The following is a 21,441-nucleotide window of genomic DNA, read 5'->3' as shown; positions in this document are numbered from 1 at the left end:
CAAAGCAAAAAGGCGTCAGGCATCAGCGCGAGTGACTGTGCTCATTGGGTACTTACCTGCAGGGAAGCTTGACTGCTTTACTCCTGATGCATGCTCCCTGGCTGGATATAGACTCTTCCATCATTGCATGGGTCTACTCCTCCATCCTCTCATCACTGCTAGAAATGATGGTATGGATATGGTCTGTGCAGACTTGTGGATCCAGCGTGTCTATCCGATTCTGGCTGTGTACATTGCGGATTTTCCAGAGCAGTGTTTGGTTGCTTGTTGTAAGGAAAACCGTTGTCTGAAGTGCCTCATGGCAGCAAATGAGTGAGGGGAGGTACTGGACTCAGTGATGCATGATCCTGAGTCCATGAAAGATATCTTGCAAAGGCACAAGAACAGTCAGCACCCACCGGAATTTGAGGAGAAAGGGCTATGTGCTGTTTATAAACCATTCTGGGCTGATATGCCTCACACTGACATTTTCCTGGCTTTCACACCCGATCTTTTGCACCAAATTCATAAAGGTGTGTTCAAGGATCACCTCGTTAAGTGGTGTCTTGAAATTATTGGGGAGGAAGAGATGGACGCACAATTCAAGGCAATCCCAGATTATCCTGGACTTCGGCACTTCAAAAAAGGTATATCAACTGTGAAGCAATGGACAGGAAGTGAGCATAAAGAAATGCAGTGAGTTTTTATAGGCTTACTCGCTGGAGCAGTGCCTAGGTATGTGTGGGACATGTCTTGAAGATGGTGTTTGTTGCTGATTTATGCCTGACAGTCGGGTCTTGGCGGTGGCGTGTTCAATTCTCAATTTCTCGTATTACTCGCAGCTGCAAATTCACACAGCTGAGTTGCTGGAAGCCCTACAGACTGCCTTAGCAGGATTTTACACTAATCAAGCCATACTCAAGGAACTCGCGATATGTGAACATTTCAACATACCCAAATTACACCAACTCACCCATTACATCCAGTCAATCTCATTATTTGGTGCAACTGATGGCTTTAACACAGAACTTCCTGAGCGCTTGCATATAGACTTTGCAAAGGACACTTACCATGCTAGCAATAAACAAGATTATGAGGAACAGATGGTTTTGTGGCTTCAATTCCAGGAAGCTGTCTTCCTACGCAGTGCATACCTTGATTGGCTATCACGATGGCCTGCAGGTCACACAGTGGACTCACACTCAGATTTGGATTTGGATTTGGATTTGGATTTGAGGTCAGAAGAAGCAGAGGCTGCTATTGCTTGCGCAACACCCACAGATCAGTTTCAAGTGACCCATGTCCTTGCCAAGACCCCAGCACATCCACACCAATCTGTTCCAAATATTGTAGGTGCACATGGCACAACTGATTTTCTCCCTGCTCTCCAATCTTTCCTTTGCATGAATATCCCGCACAACACCCTCGTACCAGGCATTCAGGACCATTTTGACATTTTTTGTCAAGTGGTCATTGTGACGCCACCTGCTTTTCAAGTCAGCAATGCACCAATGTGCAGGTGCATTAGAGCAATGCCAGAGAGACTTGCATTGGGACGGAAGCCTGGTTGTCCAGCTCAATTTGATATGGCATTGATATTGGATGGTCCTCGCACTCCACACTTGCATACTCTGGATGGTAAGTTTGATTTGGTTTTGGTTTCACATCAATCTGATCATAGTCTGCTGCAGGTGTGCGAGTGACTCAAGTTCGCGCTATATTCTCACTCCCTTGTCAGTTTGGCAAATACTCAAGAGCCCTTGCTTACATAGAGTGGTTCACACCTTTCAGAGCACCAGACCCTTCATCTTGAATGCAACAAGTGTTGTGCTTGACCTGCCAATTTCGCCGCAATGCGGTGGTGATTCATGTCAATGATATTGTGCAGCCATGCCATCTGATACCAAAGATGGGACAGTCAGTGGACCTGAGGTTGATAATTGGGAATGCGTATGAAGCAGCTAATGATTTTTATTTTAATGATTTCATCAATGGTGAGATGTTTTGTGCATCTGTGACAGGTATTTAGAAGCCAGCATGTCATTGTATATTTAGTAGACCTGCAAATACTGGATGGGTGCGCCTGTAGTAATCTGTAGCACAGTGGTAACTCCTGTAGTATCCTGTAGCTACCTGTAGCACAGTCATAACTCCTGTAGCTGTATGTAGTGTGGCTAGTGCTGCCGTGGTCCGGTTTGGTTCAGTTCTTAGGCCTCTAAATGCAAACCCCAAACTGGACCAATGGTCTGGTTCAGGCAAGGAGGATGAACACTGGACCGAACACTTGTGAACGTGTTCACAAGTGTCCAGTTTGGGTTCAGAATGCACGAACATAACATAGTATTTTTCAAAAAAATGGCCAGAACTACATGACAAATTCGACACAAATGACTAACTACACGACATCAATGGCAGGGTATTCACAAGCAGCAGCAAACTTGGCTTGTGCCATTGCAGATATGTGGCCTTGACAATACCCATTCTTCAACAGCTGAAGGGCCTCAAACATTGTCGGCAACAAACAATTTCGGCGCGTGGTCCCAGTGATGCCACCACTTGAAAAAGCATGTTCAGAGGCAACGGCAGAGCCCTGAATAGCAAGATAATCCTTTGTGATGCGAGAGATGGTCGGATATTGCATAGAATGGTGCTGAAGGTGTTTAAGTCAACCTGCAAGGAATACCAATACAAAAAAACTCACACCCCACCATGCCACTATATTCTTGATATCCTCTAGTGGTGCAGCAAGGTAGTTGTCGAGCTCTTGGCAAGGCCTTCGGTTTGCAGTGTCACTCACAACATGAGATTTGATAGCATCGTGCATCCAGCTGTGGCCGTATGACCCTTGGTGAGCAAGCGAGGAAGGAGCCACAACAACTGGCTCTGCGTCAGGCAAGGAAGTGTGATGGTAGTACTTGTCGAAAACTTTCTGCAAATGTTTCATACCCTCATCAAAGCCACAACACTCCCATTTACCCTTCACATACACCACCTTATAGTTGAGGTTGAGTGCTACACAGTAAGATAGTACATTAGATAGGCCATTATAGTAAAAACAACATGTACCAAGTCAAATGAAGTAGACATCAGTTTTGTCAATCTTGTGGTACCACTTGCAAATATTGTTGAGGTCAGACTTAATGGCAGTTGAAAAGTTGTCAAACTTCAAAGAATCGGCCATGTTTTGCCAAGTTTGTCAGAGATACTCGAGGACTGGAATCGCATGCCACACAGTAGGTTCACGAGTTGCAGAAAATGTTTGTTGAGCATTTGCGGGCTCCTAGTTATACAGTATGTTAATACGATGAATTGATGAAGACGCTCAAACACACCTGAAGCACATCATGCATCAACTGCAACTTCTTCCATTCTTTGGCTGAAAGCTTGAATGCGCAGTATGACTTGCCCTGTAAGTTTGGAACTTCGTTGCTGTCATCTGCCAGCTGTATGAACCAATTCACACCCTGCTGGGAAATTATATTGTGTTAGTATGGTTCACAGGGAGAGTAATAGTAACCAACTGACCTTACACAACTTAAGTGTGTGCTCCAACATGCCAAACAGCGAGGCCCATCAGGTGCAAATCCATTTCAAAAGCTCAAGCTTTGGCTCATTGACCTCAGTGCAGCACTTTTGGAAGAAGGTATGGGCTTGGGGAGATTTCCATACCTGAATGAAGGGTTCATCAAACAGAGTTAGTCAGACAAGGATACAAACTTACCTGTGTAACAAGTGCAAGCACTTTGCCAACAGTATCAGCAACATCAAAATCAGTCACTTTGTCATTGTCATTGTCATCATCATCAGTCGCGTTCTTGAGGAGAACACTTGCTGGCGTAGGAGCAACCTCCTCAATGAAGTGTTTTGTGGCTAAGTGTAAGGCGTGCTCCATACAACTGAATAGACATAAGCATATATGGAACACAACATTAGATAGATCACTTACCACACACGGTGCTCGCCGGAAATCCATTTCTTGGTGGAAGGGTCAATAGCAAGTGCAATGGTCTGAATGGCCGTATCATTATTGGTGGCATTGTCAGCTGTCAACCATCCAACCTTCATCTGAATGCCATAGTTATCAATAGTTTCAATCAGAATTCTTCCAATATTGCTGTTGCTATGGTTGCCATTAATGATCGTGAATGCAAGCTGCTCAGACTTCAATTCCTACTCCTGAGGTTTGCCAGCCAGTGAGTCAATATAATGTGCTGTGACGGAGAGGAAAGGAATGCCAGGTTCAGATGTCCATGAGTCAAAGGTAAGCGAAATCTTGCTATCGACATGCTTAAGCTTCTCCTTGACGCGTTGGACAGCAAGCTTCACCCGTTCAAGAATTTCATTGCGAGTTTTTGTACGATGAGGGATATCCCTGTCTGAAAGGGAGGGCCGGAGGTATTGAGGCAGATGACAAAATGGACCCTTGTCAACGAGTTGGAACGCCTAAGTAAAGTACATATGGCATGAGCGTCCTAACTTTGAAGTCACATTTGAATCACACACCTCATCCTCATAGACGATAAGCTCAACAATATAATCCATCAGGCCAGACTTGGTAAATTCAGGAAATTTAGGTGCAAGAGAGCCGTCCAACATTTGTTGTGCTCTGTCAGTTGATTTGGAGTTAAGAGGTATGGCGCAGTTGTGCATCTGGATGCCTCGTTGCTTGCAGCAGTCTCAGTAGAGCGGAAAGTGACACTTTGGATTGTGAGCATTATGGGTGTGGCGAGTTGAGATGTTGCCTTTAAAAAAACATTGGTTGGATGGTACATCATTGGCTCTGAAAATCATGTTAGTTATCAGTGTGATTTGTTTAACAACATTGAAACTTACTTGCATATCTCACACCACCAGCCATCTTCACGTTCTTGGGTGTGAGGGTTAATATGGCCTTTCTCCTTTGTGAATATTCCCTTTAAGTCTGCACTGCACTCATCTTTCTTGGTCTGCTTGCGATCCTCGCGATCCTGGTCTCCGAACACCTTGGTCCTTTGGTAAGCTTCCTCCAAGTCTTTGTTATCCTTGTCATCTTTGTCTTCCTTGTCATCTGAAAAATCCTCTAGTGCAGGGGGTTCATCGTCATCATCGTCATTGCGGTGACGGACCAGACGGGAGCCAGTTTGCACTTGCTTGGGTGCAGGCTGGTCTTGAGGAGGTGCCGGAGCTGTGTTGTGTCATGAATTTCAAACATGAATCATTTTTCATTCCTTGGCTTTCCTCCGGCTACTTCTAGTTACCGAACCGGTCACGTGACTTCACTTCCTGTCACATCTTCACCTCTTCACATATCACCCGTTGTATCTCCGATTGGTTCCCCAACTCCATGGGCTAGAACAATCTCGCTTCCAGAAGAAGTACTGGTTGGATCTTGGGTTTCTATTTAGTTACCGTCTTACTCATTGCTTATATATCATGATGTCATGCTCAGTCATCTGCAGTATCATATGACTCTTTTCTCATTGGCTGATTTCTTTCATACTCAGATATCTCCTCTTCAATGTTATGTATATAAGTAGGTTAGTTAGCATAAGTGCTCCTTAGACTTAGAGTTCACGGGAGACAAGAACTCCATTGATGTTGACACCTTCCTCACCCAACTCGAGATCTACTTCGCAGGTTACCCCAGAGCAACAGAACGACAGAAAAGTTCATGCCTCATTTCTTTCTGTCAGGGTTCAGCAGCGAAGTGGGTAGAGAGCATCACTTCACAGGCCCTCTCTGGTGCACTTGGATCCTATGACCAAATCAAGACAGACATGAAAGCCATGTGGGGACTCGTCAACAAAGAGGAGAAGGCAGCAAGAGAATTGGAAGCTCTCCGTCAAGGAAACTGCACAGTAGCGGAGTACATTTCCCTCTTCTGGCAGAAGATTGCCTACTGTCACTTCTCCGACTACAAGTTGATCTGCAAATTCCGCTTTGGAGCAGACCAACGGGTTAAGAACCAATTGGTGCATGTCCACCCCAACAGAAAGGATACACTGGAAGGGTTGATCAGGGAGTTGCTCATCATTGGACAAAACCTGGAGGAGCTTGATGACAAGAAAAAGATTGGCTGGACACCCTGTCGTCCATGGCAAGGTGCTGCTGCAACATCTGCACCAGTAGCACCCAAAACCGTGTCACAAGGAGGAAATGTGATGGATGTTGATGCATCCAGAACAGGAGGTAGACCCCAACCTCAAGGACGACCAGGAGGTGATTTCAAGTGTTATTGTTGCAGAGGAGATGGGCACATGGCTCGTAATTGCACAGGAAAACCCCTTGACAAGGGCAAAGGACCAGCTGTCTGCGCCGTCAAAGAAGAAGAACCAGCCGTGAAGCCACTCATGCTGGAGGATATTAATTGCATCATAAACGAGAGGATCTGCCTCTCCACTATGTACAACCCAGAGAAGAAGGGTTTTTAGATAGATCAAAGTTGACTGTGAACTTAGATCAGAAGAATCATTTCTCCATTCTTGGTGACTCAGCAATCATGTTTACAGAAGTATCAGAAGTTTGTTCTGGGAATAAACAAGAGCATTTTTACTTGCCAGTTATGTTGGAAGGAAAATAAAGGAAAGCAGCCATCAATGCTCTAGTAGACTGTGGGGCAACAAACCTCTTCATCAGCAAAAAGTTTGTAGAAAAGAACCAAGTCCAAACCATGCAGTTGTTGCGAGCACTGCCAGTCCGTAATATTGATGGAACTAAAAACTCCACCAGACCAATCAAAAGCTACGCCAATTTGAAACTCACGATAGGGGATCATGAGGAAGAAGTGGCCTTTCTGATCACAGATCTAGGAACCGATGACGTCATCATTGGAATAGATTGGCTATGATACCACAATCCCAGTATCAATTGGAACATGGGAAAAGTGGCATTAGACCGATGCCCAGTCAAGTGTCAAGAAGCCAAGGTCAAGGACAAAAAGACTAAGGTAAAGAAGTGAAAGCCCACAAACTCTTCGATCCTTGAGGTGTTACCAGAGTTGATACCGACAGAAGATGACGAAGATGAGGATATTGAGGAAGCCTCTATCCATTATCAGATTCAGTCGACAAGCTTCAACTCTTCACCTTTGTCGCATGAATCACGAGGACATGTTGGAATAGAGGAAGTTGAGGATGAGGATTCACCACAGAATGTGTGGATCAGATACAAGAGCTCTGCAGTGTCAGAGTTAGCTCAACAGGAGGAAAAGAAGAAGGAAAAGAAGCCCGTTGAAGAGATGGTCCCAGAATGGCTCCATGACTATCTCAAAGTCTTCTCCAAAGAAGAATCTACCCGATTCCCTGAGTCTAAGAAGTGGGATCACAAAGTTGATCTTAAGGACCCTAACAATCTTCCTCCCAACACAAAAGTATATCCCCTTTTGCCCGTCAAAAACGAAGCATGTGAGAAATGGCTTAAACAAAATACGATTTAGGACGACTGAGAGATTCCAAATCTCCAGTAGCAGCTCCTTTCTTCTTTGTTGTCAAGAAAGATGGAAAGCTCAGACCTGTCATGGACTATTGGAGGTTGAATGAGAAAACCATCCAAAATGCATACCCTCTCCGTCGTTCTCAAGATCTTATTGATCGTCTTTCTGGTGCAAAACTCTTTTTGAAGATGGATGTTCAATGGGGTTATAATAATATTAGGATGAAAGAAGGACACCAGTGGAAGGCTGCCTTCAGAACCCCTTTTGGACATCACAAACCAGTTGTAATGTACTTCGGCATGATGAACTCCCCTGCTACCTTTCAGACTATGATGGACCAGATCTTCCAAGATCTCAAGGAAGGAAAGGTCATTGTAGTACACATCAATGACATCTTGGTCTTCACCAACAACAATGTAGAAAAACATAGAAAGGTGGTGTGCAAAGTATTGCAAAGATTGCAGGACAATGATCTTTACCTCAAACTGGAAAAGTGTTCCTTTGAGAAAAAAGAAGTAGAGTTTCTTGAATTAATCATCAAGGATGGACATGTTTCCATGGATCCAGTCAAGGTTAAAGGAGTCCAAGAATGGCCAACTCCTACCTGTGTCAAGGATATCCAAAGATTCATGGGATTTGCGAACTTTTACCATCGATTCATTCTTGGTTTCTCGAACATTGCCAGACCTATGAATGAACTCATCAGGAAGGATGTACCATGGGAATGAACGGACAAGCGAGAAAAGGCCTTCAAAACCCTTAAAGACAATTTCATTTCTGCACCAGTGTTAGTTATGCTGGATGCAAAAAAGAAACAAAAAATAGAAAGTGATGCATCTGACTATGCTACTGGTGGTGTACTTTCTCAGTTGGAAGAAGATGGACTATGGCACCCAGTGGCTTTTTTTAGCAAATCAATGCAGGATGCAGAGAGGAACTATGATATCCACGACAAAGAACTTTTAGCTATCATCTGTGCATTGGAAGAGTGGAGGCATTATGTGCAGGGCACACCCCATCTGGTAGAGATTTGGACGGATCACAAGAACCTCAAATACTTCATGACAAGTCAGAAGTTGACTCACAGACAAGCGAGATGGTCCTTGTTCCTTGCAGAGTACAATTTCACACTGCAACACAAACCAGGGAAGGTTAACAACACTGCCGACGCTCTGTCCAGTAGGCCAGACCACAGAGGGGGGGTAGAAAACGACAATTCCGATCGCGTGCTTTTAAAACACAAGGTTTTCCACATTAAAGCCGCAAAAAGAGGTCAGATTCTGATAGAAGGAGAGCAATTGCTATTGAAGTGTATCAGAAACTGCACTGACTTGGATCCGGAAGTCCGAAATGCTATTGAAACTCTGAAAAAAGCCCCCGTACAGTTGAGAAGAGGATTACAAGAGTGGAATACAGAGGATGGACTTATCCTATTCAGAGGACTGGTCTATGTTCCCAACAACAAGGAAATATGTCGCTCAGTGTTAGAGATCTTTCACGACTCACCTGCAGCAGGACACATGGGACATGCCAAAACTCTTGAACTTGTCTCTCGAAACTATTGGTGGCCTCAGATGCAGAAGTGGGTCAATGATTACGTAAATGGATGTGATCGATGCAAACAAACGAAGGTGTTAACGTCAAAACCCCATGGACCTTTGAAACCAAATGAAATCCCAGAAGGACCATGGCAGACCATTAGCTGTGACCTTATCACCAATCTTCCCATCTCCCAAGGCAAAGACAGTATTCTTGTAGTTGTTGATCATTTCACGAAGCAAGCACATCTTGCTCCTACCACCAAGGACATTGATTCCAAAGAAGTTGCGGACTTATTTCTCAAGCACGTATGGAAGTTGCATGGAACACCGAAGAAGGTGATTTCTGACAGAGGAACACAATTTGTGTCCAAGTTTATGCAGGAAGTTTCAAAAAGACTAGGAACCAAGTGGTCCATGTCAACAGCATACCACCCTCAGACCGATGGACAAACTGAATGAGTCAATCAAGAAGTAGAATAATATCTTCAGCTCTTCACGTATTACCATCAAAATGACTGGGTATCGTGGCTTCCCATTGCAGAATTTACACATAACAATTCCATTACAACTACTGGACATTCTCCTTTCAAAACCCTCTATGGCTATAACCCTGAATTTGTCATTTCTCCCAATTCCTCTAATACTGTTCCTCAAGCCGATGAGAGAGTAACCAAAATGAAAGAAGTGCAGAAAGAAGTAAAGGCAATGCTAGAAATAGCAAATGATTGAATGAAACACTTCTATGATCATGGAGTGAAAGATGCACCCATTTTGGAAGTAGGACAAAAGGTCTGGTTAGACACCAAAAATATCAAACAACAGCACCTGAGTCAGAAGTTGTTGGATCACCGCCTTGGCCCCTTTGAAATACTTGAGTGAATAGGTGAGCTAAAATACCGGATCAAATTACCACAATCATATAAGATCCATCCGGTGTTTCATGTGGGATTACTCACACTGCACAAAACCTCTGCACTAACACCTTGAGTCGCTCCAACATGTCCACCTCCAGATATTGTCCAATCCGAAGAAGAATATCAAGTAGAAAAAGTAATATCCAGCAGAATATGGTGACACCAGCTACAATACTTGATAAAATGGAAGGGATATCCATTGGAAGAAGCGACATGGGAAAAAGAGGAAAATCTGAAGAACTCCCCCAGATTAGTCAGTGAATTTTACGCCACACATCCTGATGCTCCAAAATCACACCAAATCGCTAGTTCAATCATTCCAATTCTTCAGACTTCTGGTTTCCTCAAATGGAGACAGAAAAATATCCAACCATCTTACATTCGCGAGGACACTCATCCTAGAAAGGGGGTAATGTCATGAATTCCAAACACGAATCATTTTTCATTCCTCAGCTTTCCTCCAGCTACTTCTAGTTACCGAACCGGTCATGTGACTTCACTTCCTGTCACATCTTCACCTCTTCACCTATCACCCATTGTATCTTCAATTGGTTCCCCAACTCCACAGGCTAGAACAATCTCGCTTCCAGAAGAAGTACCGGTCGGATCTTGGGTTTCTATTTAGTTACCATCTTACTCATTGCTTATATATCATGATGTCATGCTCAGTCATCCACAGTATTGTACGATTCTTTTCTCATTGGCTGATTTCTTTCATACTCAGATATCTCCCCTTCAATGTTATGTATATAAGTAGGTTAGTTAGCAGTAAGTGCTCCTTAGACTTAACCTCTTCATTTCTACACTTGTAGTAGACTTAGATGTTCACACTCAATCTATCCTTTGCTCATTATCATCTCTATTGACCGAAGTCCTAGTGGTTGTGTGTTAGTCTTTGCCATTCGGTGAACGCTAGTCATAACATGTTGATAGCTTTGTGGATTTTCTCCTGTCAGTTTAACAGCTCGACTAGAGCGATGACGACACAAAGGCAGTCAGTGTACCATTGGATGCAGGAGGTGGAGGTGGAGCAAGGCATGGGGGACTCAATCATCTGGGTCATTGTACCAATCAATGGCACTAGCGTCTTTGAGTTGGACATCAGATCCAAGTGCGCACATGACATTCTCAGCAGCTGGAAGGGTGAATATTGTACCTGTAGTAGCTCATTTATACCAAAATTTGTGGTAAGAGATCAGAAAAATGTGATGCACCTCGAACATATTGTTGCCATGCAATGACTGCGACAGATGATCGATGTTGAAGCTTGAAGTACCTGAATGAGCATCCCAAAGATATGTTCTGCACATAAATTAAATTCTAATTCTAATAATGATTAACATTGGGCTTACCAAAATGTCAAGTAGATTGCTGAGGAAGTCAGACATCACTAATAAGTCAGACATCGCTAGTAAGTCAGACATCGCTAATAGAAATGCATTAAGTCTTTTGGTCGTGAAGTAAGAGCCATTCTTGAGATCAATGTTCCCAGGACTGACAATGGCCATATGAGTTTGTTGCCAGATGATCAGAGAAAATGTTAGTATAGATGGATAGCAATAAGCCAGCAAGAATGGTTCGACCAGCAAGAACAGTTTGAACACGTTCGGACAGGTCCAGATGGGTTCGCAAATCTGAGGCATCAGCCGAACACTGAACCTAATAATAGGTTCGGTCCTTACAGTATGTCAAACTTTGGACCGAACCGACGGTCCAGTCCGGAAAAAGTTCGCGTTCGAACCGAGGTTCTGAACCGGACTCCGGCAGCACTAAGCATGGCTTTAGTCTATGCTCTTGGACTCAAAGTGAGGTTGCAAATCAAACCGGCAATTAATTGTCGTCAAGAGACATACTAAAACTCACTATAGTAGAACCACAATTGTAACAGGCAACAGAACTATTTGGGTAAAAACCTGGCAAAGGGTTTTTGGCTGAAAACGGACGATAAGGACCTAGAAGAAAAGTGCAAGTATGAGCTGTGTGGGCGGGTGGGCCGAGCAGCATCAGAAGGTCACAAATGGTCTGTGTCAAGCCAAGGCAAGTAGGGTAGAGGTCCAGCGACTTTTAAACAACAGTTGTTAATGTCCAGTGAATGAAATAAAGGATCAGGAAAATTACCCCCAGGAGGCGCCTGATCCCAACAGGGCAAATCGTCACTATCCCGAGGCACTCGTGCATGCTCTGCAATTGATGGTAGGTTACGCTTCGGCATCAATGTGAATGACGGCCAAGAATGTTCATGGAAACAGTGGGGGAAAAGAAAGAATTTCTTTCGCAGCTTCTGGGTAAAGGAGAGGCGAGCAAGGGCAAAAGGAACGTGAATGGTCTGGGGGGTGCGCACCACCCATGTGGGCATCACGAAGGGCGAATGCCACTGTGGATGAACTGCAGGCAGTGACATTGTTAAGGTCATGCTCAAGGGAGAGGTTACTCAAAGGGCTTCGGCTTCAGCTCGTGCACTGCGCCCCTTACCCGAGTACGTGCCCTTAATTTCCAGGGGACAGAGGGGAAGTCCGATGGAAGTCCAGGGAATTCCGGAGGACAGAAGTCGGTGGAGTTTGGCAGAACTCCGGAAGACTATGTGGGGACGGAGTAGGCTACTATGGAAATCCGGAGTAGAAACAGAACAGAGGTTAGACTACCCTAAGGTAGAGCCAGAGGATTAGTCCTAAGGTTTTAACCCCTAAGACTCGGAGGTGGACAAGAGGTGAGACTCAAGTCCAGAGATTGCAGGAATGAGCAGAACTAAGATGATATTCGAACTGAGGAGTTCCAGAGTATTACAGGGGTTTATATACTGTAGGTATCATGTAAGTAAATCAGTCAGCAAAGGTAAGGGCTATGTATGAAGCATGTGGAAAGTCTATTAGTAAGTGTAACGGATCAAAGCAGTGAAGTCAGAAATGAAGTAAGAATGGATGGATCAGTAAGCATAGCGGAATAGGACATAACTGGTAACCAGAGCAATAGCTAATCTAAAAGGAGTTAGGGGTGAGTGCGGAGATGAAGGCGGAGCGCCGGGCGGAATAGTAAGATGGAGGACCGGACTTTAATGAAGTAGATCCGGAATTCCGGATCCGGAGGTACGGGATATGACAGACATGAGTCAAGATACCTGAGCAGGCAGGTAGTGTCCCATCAGTTAGGCTGATCGGTGGGGACAGCTCTGTAGACTACAACATTGTCCCCTACCCCTAGGGTGTTGCTATGACCTGCCGCACTAAGCCAATGATCAATGAACCAGGTATCTGGGCTGGTGGGGGATGTACAGTTTGTGTTAATGACTAGGTGCCCCACCAGTGTGATGATAGTAGAGGAACCATTACTGTTCAGTGGAGTAGTAGGAAATTCACGTTCTAATACGAAGGCTGCTATACGCTGAGGGGATGCAAATGCCATGTAGTCGACAAACAGGTTAGGGAAGTAAAGGGATATGGCTTGAAGAAATTATATAAGGCTGCAGAAACCTATAAACGTAAGTAGGGTTGACGGGGATCAATAATTGCTTGTGATGGGAGCTAAACTGGTGCCATAGGTATGGTAGTAAGTTCCAGTAAATTGGAGATCGCTTAAGCTAGGAACGGCTAGCCAAAGGCCATTTGTGTTCTTGCCATCTGATGTCCAAGAGACCACAGGTGACAGAATGTGGTCGAAGCTGCTCAACTTAGAGGGTGTGGTGGGTGGGTCTTTTGATTGAGCAGACTGGTAGTTGTGCAGCAAAGAATTTTAGCCACAAGGACCAGAAAATGATGACAGGCAGTGATAGCGAGGAAGAAAGGAGCAGTGCATGTCACTTATTCGGATCAGGCATAGACCTCATTCTAGGCACGTGCTCGTGCCCTCGCACTTTACTTAGAATACAATCTATGCTCTTGGACTCAAAGTGAGGTTGCAAATCAAACCGGCAATTAATTGTCGTCAAGAGACAAACTAAAACTCGCTATAGTAGAACCACAATTGTAACGGGCAACAGAACTATTTGGGTAAAAACCCGGCAAAGGGTTTTCGGCTGAAACAGGACAATAAGGACCTAGAAGAAAAGTGCAAGTATGAGCTGTGTATCCCACACAATTAGGAGCCAGTCGACGCAACAAGCTCATGCTTGGCCCCTAAACAGAAGGAGATGGGCTAAGACTTACTAGAAAAGGTTTAATGTGGCGGAGGTAGCACATACCGCATGAATGGTTCTAACACTGGTGTGTCCTGCAAATAAGGTGCAAGCACAACTGCATGTTTGCACAGGTAGAGTACAAAGGCATCGCTGCTCCAGCATCCCATTGCCTTGACATTATCGAAAGGTACTCCACGAAGCAGGTATTCCAGTGTTCCTCCAATTCATATACCATGACCTTTCAGTGCCCCAACTCCCAGTTGATCCCCAGCGGCCTGCAAACTTTTCAGGAATTCAGATCTAGTGAGAGGACATAAACCTGTCTGATGGCGCCAACTGAAAACAGCCGCAGACCCTGGGGGGCTGTTGATGGCTAGGTGATTTTGTAGAGCTGCTTGAGGATCAATGACATCAGATTGCATTGCCCAGTAGACGTCCTCGCCAGTCTGTGAGGTCTTGGTGCGTGGCAGTGCAAAAACAACAACTTTGAAGCCATTCCGATCCTCTTCGTGACGTATGTCGCTAACTTTGACATGGATGCGGGGATTGAAGCTGGTGAGTGATGGGACTGTGAACTCTCCAGTCCTTGTGATGGTGAAGAACAACGTGGTGAGGCATGCAAATACTGCTGCGTGCAGGGGCTGTGAAATGTCAAGCATGGACCATATGTCCATGAGGAGTTTGATCATGAATGGTGTGCGTTTAGGACACTTTGAGGATGGAGGGGCCAAACGGGCAGTGCCTGTAAGCGCCAAGGAGGACTTGGCATGGTTGGCGAGCCAAGGCATCCCATGGAGCAAGTGCCAGGCATGAATTGCATAAAAATAGTTTTCCAGTGTAGTGCCAGCATAAACTCCTGTGCATGCTGAGATAAACACCAAGAGTAGGACCAGAGGGGCAGGACAGCGTTGTTCCTCGGGGATCCCTCAGGCATCGCAGAATACATGGTAGATAAGGAGACCCAACCCATAAGTTTCCCTAGTGCTAGCGGCATGAGAGTGTGAAATAACAGCTAGAATACGGTCCAAATCATCAGTTGACACGGGAATCGGCACCCCGGCGTGGTCGAGATGAGAGCGCTTGGTGTTAGGGACCCAGAGCCTCAGACGGTCTCTAGCGAGACAATGAGGTCGAAGGAGGGAAATCTGTGGTGTTAAGCTTGGTGGATATGGTCGTGTCAAATGTATTGTGGGCACTGTTAGTACTGGTAGGGAAGTGCTCGTGAAGCGTGAAACATCTACTGTGCATGCAGTCGAGGATGCGGCTGGTTGGGAAACTGTTGAGGGCCAACCCGTCAACCAGGACTGCAGACAACTAACTGCAGTTGCTGTTGCACTTGATTCTGGGCTAGGTGCTGGTAAGGAATTGGGATAGGTCTCCTGGGAGCTCAATGGGTGGGAGCTGAAGTTTCTGTGGAGGGAAAATTCCCCGTGAGGGTCCATCAGCTGGGTTCTGTCGACTGGGTATATAACAGAGGTGGAAGGAGGTTTGGTGAGTGCGTGAGTCGAGCAGAGATCGGACTCACCAAAAGATAAGGTTAGTGGGTCTGTTGCGACTCCTACCATTGCGCCAGCCATCAACGACCCCTTGGTTGTCACAGTAGACTTGGAAGTGATGTGGGGAGTCGTCAATGTTGGCTTGGAGGAGAGCGTGGACCAAGAGCTCAAACCCAGCTGCTTCCGCCCATCCGATGTTGCGGGTGCCATTAAGTGTTTGCCAACCTGGTCGTAAACCCCAGGCATGCCAATACCCATTGACAACAACTCCGATGCCAACAGTTGAGCTGGCATCGGAGAAGGCTCGGGCATCAACATGTTTGATGTCGACTGACGAAAGGCTTGGCAAGCTGATCGTGCCACCATTTCAAGTCTTCATAGAGGTGTCAGACAGGATGGTGGGGCACGAAAGGACACGAACTACAGATGCTGAGCATGGTTTCAAGAGAGGTGAGGTATGCTTGTCCTGCAGGAAGGACGAGGCAAGCATGGAGAAGCTTCCCGTGTAGCCATTGGATGTCAAGGAGTAGATGCGTCAGGCTCACATGCCAGTCGTTGATTGTATCCATGTATTTCTCTTTCTTTGTCTCAACGAGCTGTACCGTGAGTGTCGTGAGACACCAGAGTAAACCGATGCATAAGACTTGATAGGCAAAAGGAGTATCTTTTGATGGTTCCCAAAAAAACCAAGTGGGGATGATGCGCAGTCAATGTCGCAGAAGGCATATGCGAAGTCCAGGTCATTGTGGTGGGAACGTACTGAAGAAAGTGAGAGGTCCAGTAATGGAAAACTGCAATCTTCGGTAAACTCGTCAAACAAACCATCACCAAATTCTTCACCTTTGTACCACAGACGTCCGCCACTCTGAGACTGACCCGAGTGAGCCAACTTGAGATGAAGGGATAAGCGCAGACTATTGTAATGACTAAGATACTCTCTTTGGACGCGGAAAAATAGATGGTCGTCCACCCACTTGGTGACTGGACTGATCCCCTGTGCACGCAACAAATCAACACCAGCATCCACGACATGTCCATAAGCTCCAGCAGACAGACCCATCCCAAAGGCCGTACAGGTGTCAATGCAGAATGTGTCATCGGAAAGGCGAACCACTGTGGAAGGCCACTGTGAAGGGTGTAAGGGGACAGTTCGGTAGGCTTCAGCAATATCTCTTGTCGCGGCTTGAGATCCAGGTGGCAGATTGCGGATGAGAGTGCAAACAGCGTCAAAAGTCCCCCAAGTGCAGGGGAAATCATCGGAATTAACCAGTGAATTGATGGAAGGATTGGGATTGATGGCAGACTGAGTGTCAGGGAAGGAAAAGTTCTGAATGATGCGGTATTTCCCTGGCTTCCCTTTTTTGGGTATGATGGATATGGGTGAGGATTGAAAGTGTCCCAAAAGACATCCCAGTTCGATGCGAGTGAAAGGTCCAATGTACCGTCCGGTGTTGAGTTCACAAGATAGGATGACTTCGAAAGCTGTCTGATATTGAACAAGAGAAGGAGAATTAGAGGGTGTTTGTGTGGATTCCATAGCTGGAAGATTAAGGTTGAAACCATTGCGTAATCTGCATGGAACATCTGGATACCAGTCGAGAAGTTTGTGCATATGAAGTAGAGATTCCCAAGCTGAAACATTATAGGGTGTGATTGGGTGCAGCCGTCTGTGCTCGAGGGCAGTGCTGAGATCTATGTGCGGTGGAGAGACAACCTGCACATACATGGCGTTCATCGTGTGAGTGGTTGCTGCACCCATGAGTCCGCTGCCAATCAACACACAGTGGCTTGTTGGTTGCACGAAGCAGGAGTTGTCGGTTGACTTGTGTGGTAACCACAGTATGGGACTTGTCCCAGAGGTGTTCAGAAGTACACCTGATAAAATGGTGGGCATGGCTCCCCAGGCAGACGGCGCACACAGCAGGGGACTTCTGTCCATGTGCGCCTTCCGGAAAACCCACGCGCTGCAACAGCACACGGGCATCATGGGCAGGTTGAGGCCTGGTATTCGCACTAGGAGACACAGAACGTCTCTGCCTGTTCAAATTCTGCAAATGTGAGGGAGCAGGTGAATGACCCGCACATCGTGAATGCGGTACCGACGCAGTGTCCCCAGGGACGTTTGTAAAATGCAGTCCTTGTAAACGCTGATTAAATGCATCACACCACAAATAACGCAAGATTGCCCAGGTAGGCCACAGAAGGCAAAGGCATGAATGAGAGAGTCAAAGATTGATGTTCAAAGGCAGAGCGAGAGAAGAGCGAAACAAAATCAGTAAGCTAGTTAGTTGAATGTGATGGAATAACAGACCTGGTAGTCATAATCATTGTCACAGCACCGGTGATCCTCCCGATAAATGCGATCCAATGTGCGATTGATCTCAGTCTCATCGAGGATTGAAATATCCCAAGCTCCTCCTGCCATCGGAATGGCTTGGTGCCATGCTCGACGCTGCTCCTCCTGATACATCAGTAGAGCTCGCTGATTGAGAGGATCGTCTGAACTCCAGTACCGGTGCAACATGAGAGCGCCCCAAAACGCAGCCAGCATATGTACCCATTCTTCATCCCAGCCATGTTCCATCAAGGAAACAACGAGTCGGGGGATGGCTTGTGCAAATTCCAGAGGGCTCAAGCTGTGGTCGGGAATGACTGCCATGGAGGGTCGCGTGGTGTTGGCTGGCATCCACGCAGTAGCGCCATCTGGCCCAGTGGTGGGTACCATCCCCTCGTTGTCCATAGTGCAATAATGCAGACATGCATCTGATAGACCCTTGTTGGTCCAATAGTAGATTTCCACATGATGGCCCTTCTCAAGTTTGCATAGGGCAAAGTCTGAAACTAGAATGTTCTCATTGGCACGTGAAGGTCGGGGACGTTTGGGGATGGGTATGTGTTTAAGACGGTTCCTCTTTTTCTCTTCCTCTTCAACCGCAGCTTCTTCGAGTCGTCGCACTTGAAGTTGCTGTTGTGCTTCGTCATCAGCGTGGTGTTGTTGCTCCGCTGCAGCAATCTGATCTGCTGCAATTTGGTTCTGCCATTGTGTTCGCTGTGCAGTATTGGTTGCGGTCCAGACTGCCTGCAAGAGTGCGGCAGCTTGTTCCTCAGTGTTATTTAAAGCTACGAGCGGTGCTCAGCTCATTTGGTAGAAGTTGGACGTGAAGTCCAGGCAAATTTCTGTGCTGGGGTCAGAAATAAGACGGTTCATAATGGACAGACCTGGGATCGAAGGATCTTTTGATTGAGCAGACTGGTAGTTGTGCAGCAAAGAATTTTAGCCACAAGGACCAGAAAATGATGACAGGCAGTGATAGCGAGGAAGAAAGGAGCAGTGCATGTCCAGGCTATACTGTCCTATTCATGTATGATATAACTAGGGTTGTAGTAATGTAGCCATGCATGTTTTTACTGTAGTGAGCCTCAGTATGATCACAGATAGAACATGCATGCTACCATGCATGGCATGAAGTGCAAATCTGAAGTAGCTTCTCAGCACTTCCTAAATCTAATCTGACAGGGTTAGATGCCATATATATGCACCACCGCATTTTTTTGACTGTGGGAACTTTGTCACTACATCCAAAACATATCCATTTCTGGTCATCTCCTGGATCTCCACATTTCCCACACTCCTCCCCAGCATATTCCTGCCCACCACCATACCATATCCACCTATCTACTGTAGATAAGTATTAGTATAGGCTATGTACATATAATAGGTCAGAATAGAACGCTTTTTTGTCTGTTTTTGTACCAATACAAGCTCCAGAGACCTGTACATATAATACAGGAAAAACATATCAAAAACACATCCGCATTTTTGTCCCTTCAATTATATAATGTATTAGCACACTAATTATATGCTTTTTAGTATATATGAGTCTATGCTACCGCTTGTTTGACCCTCTAAAGGTCCCTACACCACTAGATGTAGCATGCACACAAAAAATATCAAATGAAAAAATGCGAAGCTATTTGATATTTTTTGTGTGCATGCTACATCTAGTGGTGTAGGGACCTTTAGAGGGTCAAACAAGCGGTAGAATAGACTCATATATACTAAAAAGCATATAATTAGTGTGCTAATACATTATATAATTGAAGGGACAAAAATGCGGATGTGTTTTTGATATGTTTTTCCTGTATTATATGTACAGGTCTCTGGAGCTTGTATTGGTACAAAAACAGACAAAAAAGCGTTCTATTCTGACCTATTATATGTACATAGCCTATACTAATACTTATCTACAGTAGATAGGTGGATATGGTATGGTGGTGGGCAGGAATATGCTGGGGAGGAGTGTGGGAAATGTGGAGATCCAGGAGATGACCAGAAATGGATATGTTTTGGATGTAGTGACAAAGTTCCCACAGTCAAAAAAATGCGGTGGTGCATGAGGATGCTTAGCATGGTCATCATGCATGAATTGTGGACTAGGATAGCAGTAGAACATGCATGAGGTCTAGACTACAGTAACAGTAATATCATGCATGAGTACCACAGCATCAGGTGGCATGTCACTTATTCGGATCAGGCATAGACCTCATTCTAGGCACGTACTCGTGCCTCGCACTTTACTTAGAATACAAGCTATATAGCGCTATATACCTATATGTAGCCTAAAGGATGCCTACATAGCGCTACGGTGCCTACATAACTGTCACTGTGCCTACGACGATATTGGTTGTTTCCTGATGTGTCTACCTTCCGCTGGCAGTGGTCGCTCCTCCACTTCCTTGACGGCATCCTCTGCCAGTAGTGAAACCGCATCCAAGGTCCATAATCTTGGCCTGCGAGCCAGAATAATGCCTTGGGCATCCTTAAACATGCTTACTATCACTCCTGGGGTTCTGCAACATTTTCAATAAATCTTTTGTAACTCCTCAACCACATTATATTTTCTTCTACAGATTTGCACCATTATAGATTCGTAGCTGCTCTATATGAATCTGATTTTTTCTGATTTTAAGGATTTTGTGGTGGAGTGTCGGATGAAGGCCGAGAAAATTCAGGGTCTGACTGGTATTCTGCAAAACATGGTCACGTCGTGTCACACATCGGCACAGTAGCGGCTTTCACTTGGAGGAGATTGAATTTCTTACACACTCTCCTATCTGCTGTCACACTTTCATACATGTCGTCAATCCTGTGTCTATAGCATCTTAAAACAAGAGAATGGCCTCTATCGAAATTGTGTTCTGACACCCTGATGAGGTGTTTGATATGCTCCGGGTGTAACTTTTTGAATATCTCTCTAGGATCTATGGGATCTGGATCATTTGTGATTATACAAGGTTGCAAATCACCACTATTCTGTCTCTCGCAGCTGCAACACTCAAGAAAATTTTATTCTACTTGGACAATACATCATCTCTAAGTAGCCTACATACACATGAATTTTTTCAAGGTGATTCAAGCAGCGCATTGAGGTGTTTTGAACATTTTGCATATTACATGCCAGTTGCAGATTCCCAGGAGTGATAGTATCCGCCTTACTGAGTTGCCCAAGGAGATTAAGGGCCGAAAAGGGATTCGACGTTTTCCTGATGTGAAAGGTACCGGTAGTACACTGTATACATTTACTTTTTGGCACTTCGTTGCGACCACTTCGCGTGCTTGTGCACATCTACGCTTGTCTTTACGTGTCTCAGGCTGTGCTCGTTTGTATCCGGCGTCTTCAAGTTGCGCAATAGATTCGATTTTTTGATTGATGATATTTACTTGTTTCCACACACCGCCGCTCATTTGTGCGTGCCTGCATTGTTCGCGGCATATAGGTGCATTTTATATGTCTATGTATGTAACTACTTGCTTGTATCTCCATGCTCACTTGTTCACATCGCAGAAAATTCAGCGCACGGACCGCAGCTTGCTTGGGCCCAAGCCCCGGCTTTGGGCTTGCTTGGGCTCACGGCTCAGGCTTGAATTCTGGCGAGCCTAAGCCGGGGGGCTTTGAGCCCAAGCAGGGCCGGAACATCACCCCCGGCT

General features: G+C 45.5%; 2 protein-coding genes across 2 annotated transcripts; one reads left to right on the top strand and one right to left on the bottom strand.

Annotated features, from left to right (window-relative positions):
• Positions 1-337: 337 nt before the first annotated feature.
• EDB91DRAFT_1246235 (uncharacterized protein) lies at positions 338-1,792 on the top strand (the record flags this gene model as incomplete). The annotated part of the gene is made up of 4 exons (XM_041322633.1): positions 338-656; positions 708-714; positions 770-1,617; positions 1,671-1,792. 4 exons carry the CDS (start codon positions 338-340, stop codon positions 1,790-1,792), a joined length of 1,296 nt encoding a protein of 431 aa, XP_041179330.1.
• Positions 1,793-17,736: 15,944 nt separating this feature from the next.
• EDB91DRAFT_1049826 (uncharacterized protein) lies at positions 17,737-18,549 on the bottom strand (the record flags this gene model as incomplete). The annotated part of the gene is made up of 1 exon (XM_041313489.1): positions 17,737-18,549. A coding segment is annotated over one exon (813 nt), but the record flags the coding sequence as incomplete, so codon positions are not given.
• Positions 18,550-21,441: the final 2,892 nt, after the last annotated feature.

This window comes from Suillus paluster, assembly GCF_016628075.1.
Source record: "Suillus paluster strain FC165 chromosome Unknown EDB91scaffold_14, whole genome shotgun sequence".
NCBI classification, from domain to species: Eukaryota; Fungi; Basidiomycota; class Agaricomycetes; order Boletales; family Suillaceae; genus Suillus; species Suillus paluster.
The sequence above is the reverse complement of the archived record's forward strand: the minus strand, read 5'-3'. Positions and strand labels throughout refer to the sequence as shown.